The sequence below is a fragment of the Sapajus apella genome, unplaced genomic scaffold, assembly GCF_009761245.1.
Source record: "Sapajus apella isolate SASKATOON/1434 unplaced genomic scaffold, GSC_monkey_1.0 scaffold10, whole genome shotgun sequence".
In the NCBI taxonomy this organism is placed as follows: Eukaryota; Metazoa; Chordata; class Mammalia; order Primates; family Cebidae; genus Sapajus; species Sapajus apella.
Window position 1 is genome coordinate 36,402,401 of NW_022436950.1, and position 12,933 is coordinate 36,415,333.

Genomic DNA, 12,933 nt, shown 5'->3' on the forward strand with positions numbered 1-12,933 from the left:
TTTTACCTTGAAAGACACTGTATCTGTAACTCTAGTCCATCCCCCATACTGTAATGCCGGACTATACCTAAACTTCTCTAGATGTGTGAAATCTATGGTGCTTCTCAATTATAAACATCAAACTTAATTCACCTTTTGTAGCCCTAGTAACTAGAACAATACCTGAAAAAATTGGTCTTCAATGATAACAGCATTAAATTTCTTTCAATAACTCATTTTGGTATAAATAAAAATTAAAACTCTGTTTTCCTAACACCTCAAATTTAAACTAATCATAGGGAATCTGAATCATTGTCATGTAATTCTTACACATTAACCCAAATATATTCATCTCTTTAAGTTAATGAAAAACTAGTTATCGGGCGGGTGAAGTGGCTCACGCTTGTAATCCCAGCACTTTGGGAGGCCAAGGCAGGTGGATCACTGGAGGCCAGGAGTTTGAGACCAGCCTGGACAACATGGTGAAACCTTGTCTCTAGTAAAAATACACAAATTAGCCAGGAGTGGTGGCATGTGCCTATAGTTCCAGCTACTTGGGAGACTAAGGTGGGAGGATCGCTGGAGCCCCGGAGGCAGAGGGTACAATGAGCAAGATCATGGCACTGCACTCAAGCATGGGTGACAGAGTGAAATCTTGTCTCAAAAAAGCAACAGAAACCCTAATTATCAATGAATATTTATTGCTTCCATAATACAAATGACTAATTTTAAAATGGCCATAGTATCAGAAAAGAAGGGATTTAAGCATTGGCTTTCTGTGTGACCTTCAATATGCTATATAACTCAGTTTCTATTTATTTTTGTAAGACAGTCTTGCTCTGTTGCCCAGGCTGGAGTGCAGTGGTGTGAACTCAACTCATTGCATCCTCTGCCTCCTGGGTTCAAGTGAGTCTCCTGCCTCTGTCTCCTGAGTAGCTGGGGCTACAGGCATATGACACAATGACCAGCTACTTTCTGTATTTTTAGTAAAGACAGGGTTTTACCATGTTGACCAGGCTGGTCTTGAACTCCTGACCTCAGGTGATCCACCTGCCTCGGCCTCCCAAAGTGCTGGAATTAGAGGTGTGAGCCATCGCACCTGTCCTATATCTCAATTTCTAAGCTTCAGCTTTCTCATCTGTAAAATCAGCATAAGAGTCCTTTCTCGATGGACCACTGAGAGGATTAAACAGCACTTACACATTTCTTGGCTTCTTCATTATTAATGTCCTTTTACTTCACTGCTGTAGTCACCCACCACTATCATCATACTCTGGATGATCCTACCTCTAAAATCTCAAGTTTGAACATCTCATTCTCTGATCACAATCGCTTATTCTTATACATTTTTTATTTTTATTCTTTTTTTGAGACAGAGTCTTGCTCTGTCATACAGGCTAGAGTGCAGTGGCACGATCTCAGCTCACTGCAACCTTGGCCTCCAGGATTCAAGCGGTTCTCCTGCCTCAGTCTCCTGAGTAACTGGGATTACAGGTGCGTGCCACCACACCCAGCTAATTTTGTATTTTTAGTAGAGACGAGGTTTCACCATGTTGGCCAGGCTAATCTCAAATTCCTGACCTCAAATGATCTGCCTGCCTCGGCCTCCCAAAGGGCTGGGATTACAGGCGTGAGCCACCGAGCCCAGCTACAACCTCTTACTCTTCCAGAGATTTTGCTCCGGTACTTCACTACAATTGTTCTTCAACCTCATGTGAACCTCCAGTCAATTAATTCCTCAAGTTTTCTTCAGATCCATCAACCTCTTTCTTAGTAAAATTATTTCCCCATCCAGCTTACGGTCTTGGGTCTACAATTTCAGTCACTCTTTACAAGTACCTAAACTCTCGTCTGTCTGTCCTTGGGTCATATCCCTCCAGTAAAACCCTGAATCTGGATGAAAATGGCTTCCTGCACCAATACATGGGAAGTCGAGTACCACTGAAAAACAAACTCACTATTACCACTAATGCCAATTCACTACTAACTCTGATTGGGCCTTCACCTGTATCTAGCAATGTTTCAGTCCCTATCCGGGATAATTTTTAATTTAATTTGCATTTCCCTCAAATCTATGGCACCCGTCTTGAAGACTTTCTTTATCTTTAGCACTCTTATTTAAAGAGAAAAGGGAAGCCAACAGAAGTTTCTTCAACTTCCCATCACCATCTTATCTATCTTTTCAGTTCTCTACTGTCTTAAAATATCTTCCCTCAACCCCATTCTCCATTGCAAAATTCCTGAAAAAGTGGTGCACTTTTCAAGGAGTCCCTACTCCTTCACTCATCTCCCATTCACCCTAACATGGCTTCCTCCCAATCCACTCCATTGAAATGGCTCTGATACTCAACTTTACAAACCTATTTAGTCCTTTATTCTCTCTCCTGCCCTACCAATGCTCTCTTCTTTTGCCAGTGATGCTGCGCTCAGTAAATGCTATCAGTCAGTTGCTCATTATAGAAATTCAGAGGTTTGGCCAGGCATAGTGGCTCACGCCTATAATTCCAGCACTTTGGGAGGCCAAGGTGGGTAGATCACCTGAGGTCAGGAGTTTGAGATTGGCCTGGCCAGCATGACGAAACCCTGTCTCTACCAAAAATAGAAAATTTAGCCAGGTATAGTGGTGTGCGCCTGTAATCTCAGCTACTTGGGAGGCTGAGGCAGGAGAACCGTTTGAACCCACAAGGCAAGGGTTGCAGTGAGTTGAGATCGTGCCACTGCACAATCTAGCCAAGGTGGTGGAGCGAGAGTCCATCTCAAAAACAAAAAAATAAATTCAGAAGTTTAACTTTATACAGGGGGTGAAGTTAAGAATGTACTTAAAAGAGACTACAATTTGAGTACTAAGAGGAGTTTGCCATGCAGAAAAGAAAAGACATTTCCAGAAAAGAGAACACAAGCAAAAGGGTGGAAATAAATTTAGAATATTGAAGGGGCACAGCAGTAAGAACACATGAGAAAAAGCAACCATAAAATGGACCATAGTTCCCAGATCAGGGCATCTTAGAGTTCTTACTACTGGAATTAGCCAGACTCATAATGAATTAGCTACAGTTAACTATGCTAGTTATCAGCTTCAAAATTTCAGTCATAAAAAAGGATTAAAAGCAAAGTATAAGAGGAAATTTAAATAGCAAGAAGTATGTTGATAAACCCTAACATAGCTGCTCCTACCTCTTTGGATCCTGGTTTCTTTATCTATAAAATTTGATTAGATGAGATAATATCTTAAGTTCCTTTCAGTTAAACACTGTTTAAATTTATATTTTAAAGGTATTCAAGTAAACCTACCTTCTGCAAATGTAACTGTCACAGTCTCTTTGAGAATATTCCCACTGTCTGTAGTCCACTGAAGCTGAAATGGGGATACTGATTTCAGTAAACATAAAGCTCTTATATTGAAAAATATCTTAAGACATCATTACAACTATCATATTTTATTCAGAGTATGTGATTTATTCTGCAACTACTCTCTTCACTTGTTCATATTCTCCAAGCACAAGTATACTTTACTATACAAATACACTAAATTCCTGAGTTCTGATAGCAAGAATTTGGACAGCAAGTGTAGATGACAAGGACAGCTTCTAACACTTTGATACTTAAGAGTTATGGGGTTGTGTACAGTGGTTCATGTCTGCAAGGCTTGGAAAGCCAAGGCTGGAGAAGTGCTTGAGGCCAGGAGTTTGAGACTAGCCTGGGCAACAAAGTGAGACTCTGTCTCTACAAAAAATTAAAAAATTAGCTGGCTGTGATAGCTGGTGCCTGTAGTCCCAGTTACCAGAAGGCTGAGGTGGGAGGACTGCTTGAGTCTGGGAGGTCATTGATGCAGTGAGCTGTGATCGTGCCACTGCATTCTACGTGGGTGATAGAGTGAAATTCTATCTCAACAAAAAAAGAAAAAAGACCAAGTAGAGAGTTGTGGATTGCAAGAAATAGTTCTAGCTTTTGAAATATCCTTATTTATTCAGATGCTACATTTGGATAACAGAAGTTAAGAGAACAAAAGATATTGCACCTCAGATTTTAATGCCATAATCACTGCCTGCACTGTAATTAGTCATTTCTGGGTAATTATAGTAATCTCTTCAGAGTAGGCAAAATTTTCACAGAAGCGACTAACATTCAGGGAGAAACTACCATATCAAACTATGAGTTAACACCAGGCACACTGGCTCACACCTGTAATCCCAGCACTCTAGGAGGCCAAGGAGGGCAGATCACGTGAGGTCAGGAGTTCAAGCCTGGCCAACACGGTGAAACCTGCCTGGCCAGCATGGTGAAACCTGCCTGTTCACCAGCCTGGCCAACATGGTGAAACCCGCCTCTACTAAAAATATAAAACATTGGTTGGGCGTGGTGGCTCAGGCCTGTAATCCTAGCTACTTGGGAGGCTGAGGCAGGAGAATTGCTTAAACGTGGGAGATGGAGGTTGCAGTAAGCCGGGATCATGCCACTGCACTCTAGCCTGAGTGACAGAGAGAGACTCCATCTCAAAAAAAAAAGTGAGTTAAACTGATATCCACAGATGGTATACAGAGCCAACATTATCACTTTGGGTAATCAGGTATGAACAACTGTATTTATTTATTTTTTTGAGACAGAGTTTCGCTCTTATTACTTAGGCTGGAGTGCAATGGCACAATCTCGGCTTATTGCAATCTCTGCCTCCTGGATTCAAGTGCTTCTCCTGCCTCAGCCTCCCGAGTAGCTAGGACTACAGGTGCCCACCACCACATCTGGCTAATTTTTGTATTTTTAGTAGAGATGGGATTTCACAGTGTTGGCCAGGCTGGTTTCAAACTCCTGACTTCAGGTGATCCACCTGTCTTGGCCTCCCAAAGTGCTAGGATTACTTACAGGTGTGAGCCACCACACCCGGCCTACTATAGTTTCTCACATTGCAGTTATTCAGATAGCCTAATAGTAGCCATTCTTATTAATCTAAATATTAATAGAAGCTGATAAAGACTCTGTAATAAAATAAGGAATTATGGTTGTAATCATACCGTTGCTGGAATAATCTCTGAGTTATATACCATATCTCCATTTCGCAATGATTTCTGTACCTCATGGATGTGATTTTTTATATCATTTACAGTTGGAAAAAAAGATAAGTTATGTCTTTCAGGTACCTCATCGGGTTTGAACAGTTCCCTTTCCACAAATTTTCTGTAAAAAATATAAAATGGAATAAAGACATAAACTATTTAGCAATATGCCTTTAGATCAAAAGAGAGAAAGGCTCTCTTTTAGTATAAACTCTTATAAAGTATGGTTTGGAGTTCTGTAAAAAATCTGTATTTTCCTACTTAAAATTTTTCCATACATTACATCATAGAATTAATGTAGACTATAGAAATGCAATATTTTCACTGGTAAAACAACTAGTATATTAGAGTGAGCTTTGATATTTTTATGGATTTAAATAAACCCATTATTTTCAGTTTAAGTATAATAATGTTTTTCATGCTTACTATGTCAGGCACTGTATGGAACACTTCACATCAAATATCTCCTTTAACCCTTAATGGTCAATGACATAGGTACAATTATCATTCCTACTGTACAGATGACAGAACTGAGGGCTGTAGAAGTGAAATAATTTGCCCAAAATCATACACCTACTAGTATAAGAGAGCTCAGGCCTATACTCAGGTTATGTGCATAAACATCATGTTATATTGTTTCCAAAAGCACCAATTAATATTATATGAAATATGATGGGCTTGAATTTTACACGAAGACAAAGACATAAATAGAAGGCAGCACTGTTATTGAATTGTATAAAAAATAAATACATAAAAGAAATGAAAACATAACATATATATGCTTATTATATTTGGTGGACCAAATAGCAGAGCTGTATTATACTTCTCTTCTTAAGATTCAGGTTTAGTAATAGTGAATGGCTTTTCCAAATTTTTGCCTTATGCTAATGATGCCCCAGTGGAAATAAATATAAAATGTGTAAGAAAACTGCTAAATAGAAAAGTCATGTATTAGTTAGGAAATAATTCCAGAAATTATAGTAAGTTCTCAGTTAACATCATTGATAGGTTCCTGGAAACTGAGACCTTAAACGAAAGGACTTAAAACAAAACCAAATTATTTTTTCCAATGCTATAACAAAACGACACTGAACCAGGTGCAGTGGCTCTCTCCTGGAATCCCAGCTATTTGGGAGGATCACTTGAGATCAGGACTTCAAGACTAGCTTGGGCAACATAGCAAGACCCCTGTCTCTTTTATAGGAAAAGTAAAAAAAAAAAAAACAAAACAAAAAACAGAAAAGAAAAGGCGTTGAACAGAATGATATTACTCAAGGACCTGCTGTATTTCCTTTCACTTAAAGCAGCAGTTTTCAAGAACCTATTGATGACTTTAAGAGAGGACTTACTATATTCAATTTGTTATTTAGATCAGATTACACAATAATCAGTAAGAGGAAGACTAAGTATCATAAATCACCATGGCAATGGGCATAGGCTATAGAGTTAGGCCTAAATTTAAGTTCTGCCACTCCCTCTTAAGCCAATTATGTAACCACTCTGAGATTCCAGTTTCTCATGTGTAGAACTGAGATAAATATACCAACTCTTAGTGGTGTTGTAAGACTAAATGAGATCGTACATGTAAAAAGCCTAGCACAGTACCTGGCACACACATAATAAATAATTATATAATTGCTTATGTAATTATTATTTCCTGAGGATCAAAAAACATAGACCAGAGTACTACAAATAAAATTTCACTAGACAAAGAACTATCCAAATTCTTGTGTTCTAATAAAATTTAACTGCATTTCAAATAGTCTGAAATACGTATCTTGGTCTAGGTTTTAAAATCTTTGGTTCTACAAAGGTTTTTTTCTTTAAAAGTATTTATTAAATAATTCAATATATACATCATTTAGAAATAGTCCAATTTGCCAAATCCGAATATAGAATATATCAAGTGAGTAATTAGAAAGATAATAAACCATATTACACTATTGCTTGCCAAGCACATACTAGAAAAGTTTATAAATGATTATTTTAATAAATTAATAAACTATATTCCTTATCTACCCTGATAGCATATATTTTGGAAAATATCTCCAATGTTCACTGTATTATTTAAAGCAACAAACAAAACTAAAAAATGTAAAAGAACAACGTGCTTCTGTTGTACCTTAGCTGTTTCCTTACTGCATATACTTGTTCTATTCCCTGTGATACTAATTCTTGAATCTTATGTGCTACTTGAGGATGTAAACGTGACGGTAATGCACAATTCTCATCTCTAACTGCAGTTTCCTCTTCTTCAAGAGCAGACACAGGAAAAGGAGAAGGTGACAAAGGGAGGCAGGGAGTCTCTAATTCATGATACTGATGAGCTTGCTGTGTAGGTAACTGTACATACCACCTGGTAAGAGAAAATATTTAAAATTACTGAAATTTAAACACTAAAATTATTTAATATTATTAAACCAAGGTAGGAATCATAATTACTTAGGTTAATACTCATAAAAAGAATTAATCCTTTAAGAAAATTATATATGATTATTTCATATCAAATAAAATTTAAAATGATCTCTGCTTAACTCTTCTAAGTTCTGCTTTATCCAATTAAATTAAAATCTTTGTAAATATTTATGGACTTTCACTGTGGCCCTACAGTTGAGCTCCCTACAGGGATTTTAAGTATATATGAAAATGGCATTTTAAGTTTCATATTGTCTTGTTTTAGGTTCATGAGAAAAAAATTCATATTAGGTAAATTTTACCTCAAAATAAAGAGAAGACATTGTAAATCACTATCTTTTGAACTGTGTATTTTCCCATTCATCAAACGTTTGTCCCAAATTACAATTCTCTGTTACACCTACCATCCTTCCAACCAAAGAGTGTATATAATTTACAATAGAACCTGTCAAGATTGAGGTTTATGGTAGATTCTTCCCTCATAGGAGCTCAACAGGCTGCTTCTACAGCACTCCCAGCTCCTGTTGGCCAAGTAAGCAAAACAATTAACTAAAGGTGAATGAAGATCTCTTGGAGAGTCATATAAAAAAAAAAAAAGTCGGTAGGAAAATGAACTCATCTGATAGGATACTGCTTTAATTGATATTTCTGTATAAAATTCTTACAATGACTGATATTGCCTACTTAAAAAGTATACGCAATTGTAGGGTGCAGTGGCTCATGCCTGTAATCCGAGCACTTTGGAAGGCTGAGGTGGGTAGACCACCTGAGGTTGGGAGTTCAAGACCAGCCTGACCAACATGGAGAAACCCTATCTCTACTAAAAATACAAAATTAGCTGGATGTGGTGGTGCATGCCTGTAATCCCAGCTACTTGGGAGGCTGAGGCAGGAGAATCATTTGAACCCAGAAGGCGGAGGTTACAGTGAGCCGAGATCATGCCATGGCACTTCAGCCTGGGCAACGAGAGAGAAACTCCGTCTCAAAAAGAACACAAAAAAAAAAAAATTGGCCAGGCGTGGTGGCTCATGCCTGTAATCCAAGCACTTTGGAGGCCAAGGTGGGTGGATCACCTGAGGTCGGGAGTTCAAGACCAGCCTGACCAACATGGTGAAACCCCGTCTTTAAAAATAATAATAATAATAAATTTTAAAAATAAAAAAAAATTCTTAATTAAAAAAAATTATACGAAATGTTCTTCAAACTATAGGATCTAATTTTTTTTAGTGATATATTTGACTTTTATTGAAGGTTCTAATTATTGGCTCAATTTATTTTTCACATGCCTAAAAATTTTTTTAAAGATCACACAAAAACTATATACCATACACTTAAATGCATTATACAATAATAAATTATTCACCTAGACTAACACAAAAGGAAGTATAAAAGAATGTTAATATTTCTTATTTAAAACCTAAAGCATAAAAGGAATAAAATGGAATTTTATTTAGGGCTTAGAATTCATTTCTGGCTGCCGTAAGTAATCAAAGATGAGCTTAAAAAAATGAGATGGCTGCAGTTTCTTACAGTAAGTATCTAAATCAAGGTACTAAACATATAATAAAATGTATTAAATATGTCTTTGTCATTTTGAAAAAAAGCTTTCACATGGTATATAGCATATAGAGTATATGTTATACAGTATGGTATAATTCTTTGGTCTGAATTATCTACAACTTGTGGCTGATAAATTCAATGGCTTATACAGTGGCAAATCAATTTAATATTTAGGGAACTACTATTGATATCTCTACCTTACAAAACCATTACTTAATGAAATAATTGGAAAAGTGTAATTTCCCTTACAAAAGAATTCTTGGAAATTGAGCTAATTAATTTGTAAAATAAAAGAACTATACAAAGGTCATACCTAAGAACACCACCAGCATCTACCATGTTCTTCTTTAGCATGTTAAAGGCTTTCTCCTGCTCCATTCTGATAATTTTCTTGTCAATTTTGGGGTCTGTAGGAACTCTATATTCAGGAAACTTCTGTACCTTTTTAATGTAAATCCTTTATACAAGATAAAGAAGAATTTGTTTCATTATATTATAATCTCAAGAAAATCTATCTTATCAATCAAGTCTTAAGCTTAGAGAAAATTCAATTTATCTGGAAAGCATTCAGAGGCTTATCTAAAATATATGGCATATTCTCAGTTGCATTAACACTTAGCAAATTAAAAGTAAACATGATTTGAGTAAAAATATCTAGCTACTTACAGGTTTTACCATTTTTTACCCTAGATTTGCCCCTTCTCTTCATTCTCTTGGAAGCCAAAATCATCTCACTCCTGGATTACTTTAATAGCCTCCTCCCAGGCCTGTGCCTCCAATCTTTCATTACTTAAATCCACTCGATAATTCAATGTCACAATGATTCTTCACATTTATATTCCTCTGTTGAAGAATCTGCCTGCTCTTTAATTAAGTACAAATTTCTTGGCAGCATTCAAGGCATTACGTATGATTCTAATTTATTTATCTAATCTTCCGTTATATTACTTAAAATATAAAATTTCTTTTCCTGTAAAGTTCATCTTCTCAATGTTCCTCTCAATATTCCTCCTCAATGTTCCTAATGTAATACCAACCAGGTTAATTCTTCTGTAATTTTTTTTTTTTTTTTTGAGACAGAGTCTCACTCTGTCGCCCAGACCAAAGTTCAATGGTGCAATCTCATCTCACTGCAACCTTTGCCTCCCAGAGTCAAGCGATTCTCCTGCCTCAACCTCCCAAGTAGCTGGGATTACAGGCACGTGCTACCATGCCTAATTTTTTTTGTATTTTTAGTAGAGACAAAATTTCACTATGTTGGTCAGACTGGTCTCGAACTCCTGACTTCAAGTGATCCGCCATCCTCGGCCTCCCAAAGTGCTGGGATTATAGGCATGAGCCACCGCGCCCGGCCTCTGTAGCTTTATTTATATGGTTTTCCTAACCTACAATATCATCTCTCTAACTTTCTATCTACCCAAATTCAATTTAAACTTCAACATCCACTTTAAATTGTACTTTCTTTACTGCCATGAATTTGTATGGATATATTCCTTCTTTAAAAACCTAAATAGGTAGTTAAATAATATATTTCACACTATATTCTATGCTATCATGTTGTCTACTAGTTTTTGTTTCCTGATCCATTCTCTGGGATTAAGTAAAATTTAATTCCTCTTTTGATTTCCTTCCTTCCTATGGCACCCAATGTAGTTTCTGGGCACAGAGTAGATACTCAAAAAGTACTTGCAGAATAATGGAAAATGAAATTATTTCTTTACATATAGAGGTTTTCTCCCAAGTTATACCTAAAGTTTTTATATTGCTTATGTTTAAGAAGCAACTGACAAGTTTCAAATGGAAAAAAAAAAAAGCAACTGAAAGTTTGTTTCACAGTCAGGTTTAAATATTACCTAAAGTTAATATTATAGGATTAAATATGATAAACCTTGTTGTAAATGGGCTTTAAAAACTTCTTGAGAATGCTGAGGTATTTATAACATGAGATGTGATCTTAAAAGTGTTTCAAAGATCAGCTAAGTCCAACCACTACATACTACCTTTTAAATTTTTTATTTTACCTAATAGTTTAAAACACTTTCAACATATTTTAAAAGTCTTAAAATACTTTCAATGTCTAAAAAATTTAAGGATATTATAAAATCTTTCATTGGTTCACATTTTTCATTTTTATTCAGAGCAATGACTACTCTGTAGTCCTATCTAAAACTTACTATGTTGGTCTGATAATCTGCTGGTAAATTGATAAAATCGCTCTAAAAAGCAACTATGCAACACTTGCCAACATTTTTAAAAGATACAGCCTTTACCCTAGCAATTTCATTTCCAGGAATTTTTCCTACTGAAACATTTGTAGGAGTGCACAAATATGTACAATGTTAATAACTGCAGCTTTGTATAGCATTAATAAAGAATACTTTTCACAGCTTATGTGAATTAAATAATTTATCCATAAATGGAATATTATATGGCTATTAAAAAACAGTACTTTTATGTACATATATGGAGTCAGCTTTGAGATACTGAAAATGAAAAAAAAAAGCAAAGTGTAAGTCATTACATTCACACTAGTATGTAGCATAATAGGTATTCAGATTGAGAATCTATGTGAATTCATATCAAGAAAAAAGGTACACTATTATCTAAGTTTAAGGAAAGAAAATATTAGTGAGCTTTACAGGTTTTCAACAACATTGACAGGGGTAGAGGAGATCTCTATCTCTCTGCCATTATATGCATCCATATACACAGAATATCTTTGAAAGATGACTCAAAAAACTAGTTAAGAGTTGTTGCTTTAAAGACACAACAAAAGGGGTAAGAGAAAACTTAGAATTCACTGTATACTTTTTGATAATGTATAAACCTAATAAAAAATATCTGTATTAGCTATTCAAAAATAAGTACTTAATAAAAAACAAACAAAAGAAAATAAAGCTTACCGAGCTGGACAAGTGGCTTTGTAGAGCTGACAAGACCTGCTTTCCTGCTCACTGATTTTTTTTAACTGGAAACCTTTTCTTCTTGGCCCATACTGACACTCCATTACCACAGCTCTACTCCCTGTGGGCCAAAACCAACTATTGATATTAATTCAAGTGTCCATCTATTCTAGACACTAGATTAAAAGTAACTTGGTGGTGGCAATGTCAAAATCTTTCAAGTACACAGCTTTAAGGAAAGAAAACATTAAGGTCTTATTAAGATGTACAAACATAAAAGTTTATTTTAAAATTTACCAAATGTACCATAATTATGGTAAGAAAATTAGTGAATATCACATTTACTGAATGTCTACTGGCATATAATTTTTTTTTTTTTTTTCTGAGATGGAGTCTCACTCTGTCACCCAGGCTGGAGTGCAGTGGCACAATCTCGACTCAATGCAACCTCCACCTCCTGGGTTCAAGAGATTATCCTGCCTCAGCCTCCTGAGTAGCTGGGACTACAGGTGTGTGCCACTATGCTAGGCTAATTTTTCTATTTTTAGTAGCGATGGAGTTTTGCCATGTTAGCCAGGCTGGTTTTGAACTCCTGACCTCAAGTGATCCATCTGTGTTAGCCTCCCAAAGGGCTGCAATTAGACACATAAGCCACTGCACCCCCGCCTGACGTGGTTTTTATACCACTTTATAAATAGTGAGTAAATGTTACATTGAGTTAATAAATATTAATATCATTTAAATTTTCTTTCCTTTTATAATTATTTTCTTATTTTTATTTGGGCTGTTAATATAGCAACCAGCCCTAAGATAGCCTCCAGTAATCCATGCCCTCTAGTATTCATGTCTTTGAGTAATCCCCTCCCCTTAAACAAGGGCTAGACTTATTAACTTACATCTAATAAATATGGCAGAAGTGATAAGAAGTTATTTTTGATATTAGGTTATAAAAAGGCTGTAACTTCCATTTGGGTACTCTCTCTTGCCCTTCCTTGAATTGTTCTCTTTGGGTGTAATCAGCTGCC

General features: G+C 36.1%; 1 protein-coding gene across 38 annotated transcripts in view; it reads right to left on the bottom strand.

The window, feature by feature from the left end:
* The window catches only part of CARF (calcium responsive transcription factor), an 89,250-nt gene that overhangs the window by 15,104 nt on the left and 61,213 nt on the right, over positions 1 to 12,933 (bottom strand). For 36 of the 38 annotated variants that reach the window (XR_004269130.1, XR_004269129.1, XR_004269126.1 and 33 more), the window contains 5 exons: positions 11,909 to 12,029; positions 9,319 to 9,462; positions 7,153 to 7,386; positions 4,989 to 5,151; positions 3,271 to 3,334 (listed from right to left, as the gene is read on the bottom strand). Coding sequence is in view for 15 of the 38 variants with exons in the window: in XM_032278608.1 (XP_032134499.1) it covers positions 3,271 to 3,334; positions 4,989 to 5,151; positions 7,153 to 7,386; positions 9,319 to 9,462; positions 11,909 to 12,029 (726 nt within the window). In the remaining 23 variants the exon portion in view is untranslated. Of the gene's footprint in view, positions 1 to 3,270; positions 3,335 to 4,988; positions 5,152 to 7,152; positions 7,387 to 9,318; positions 9,463 to 11,908; positions 12,047 to 12,933 lie in introns of all 38 variants that reach the window. The other 2 variants (XM_032278617.1, XM_032278618.1) reach the window with 2 other exon arrangements.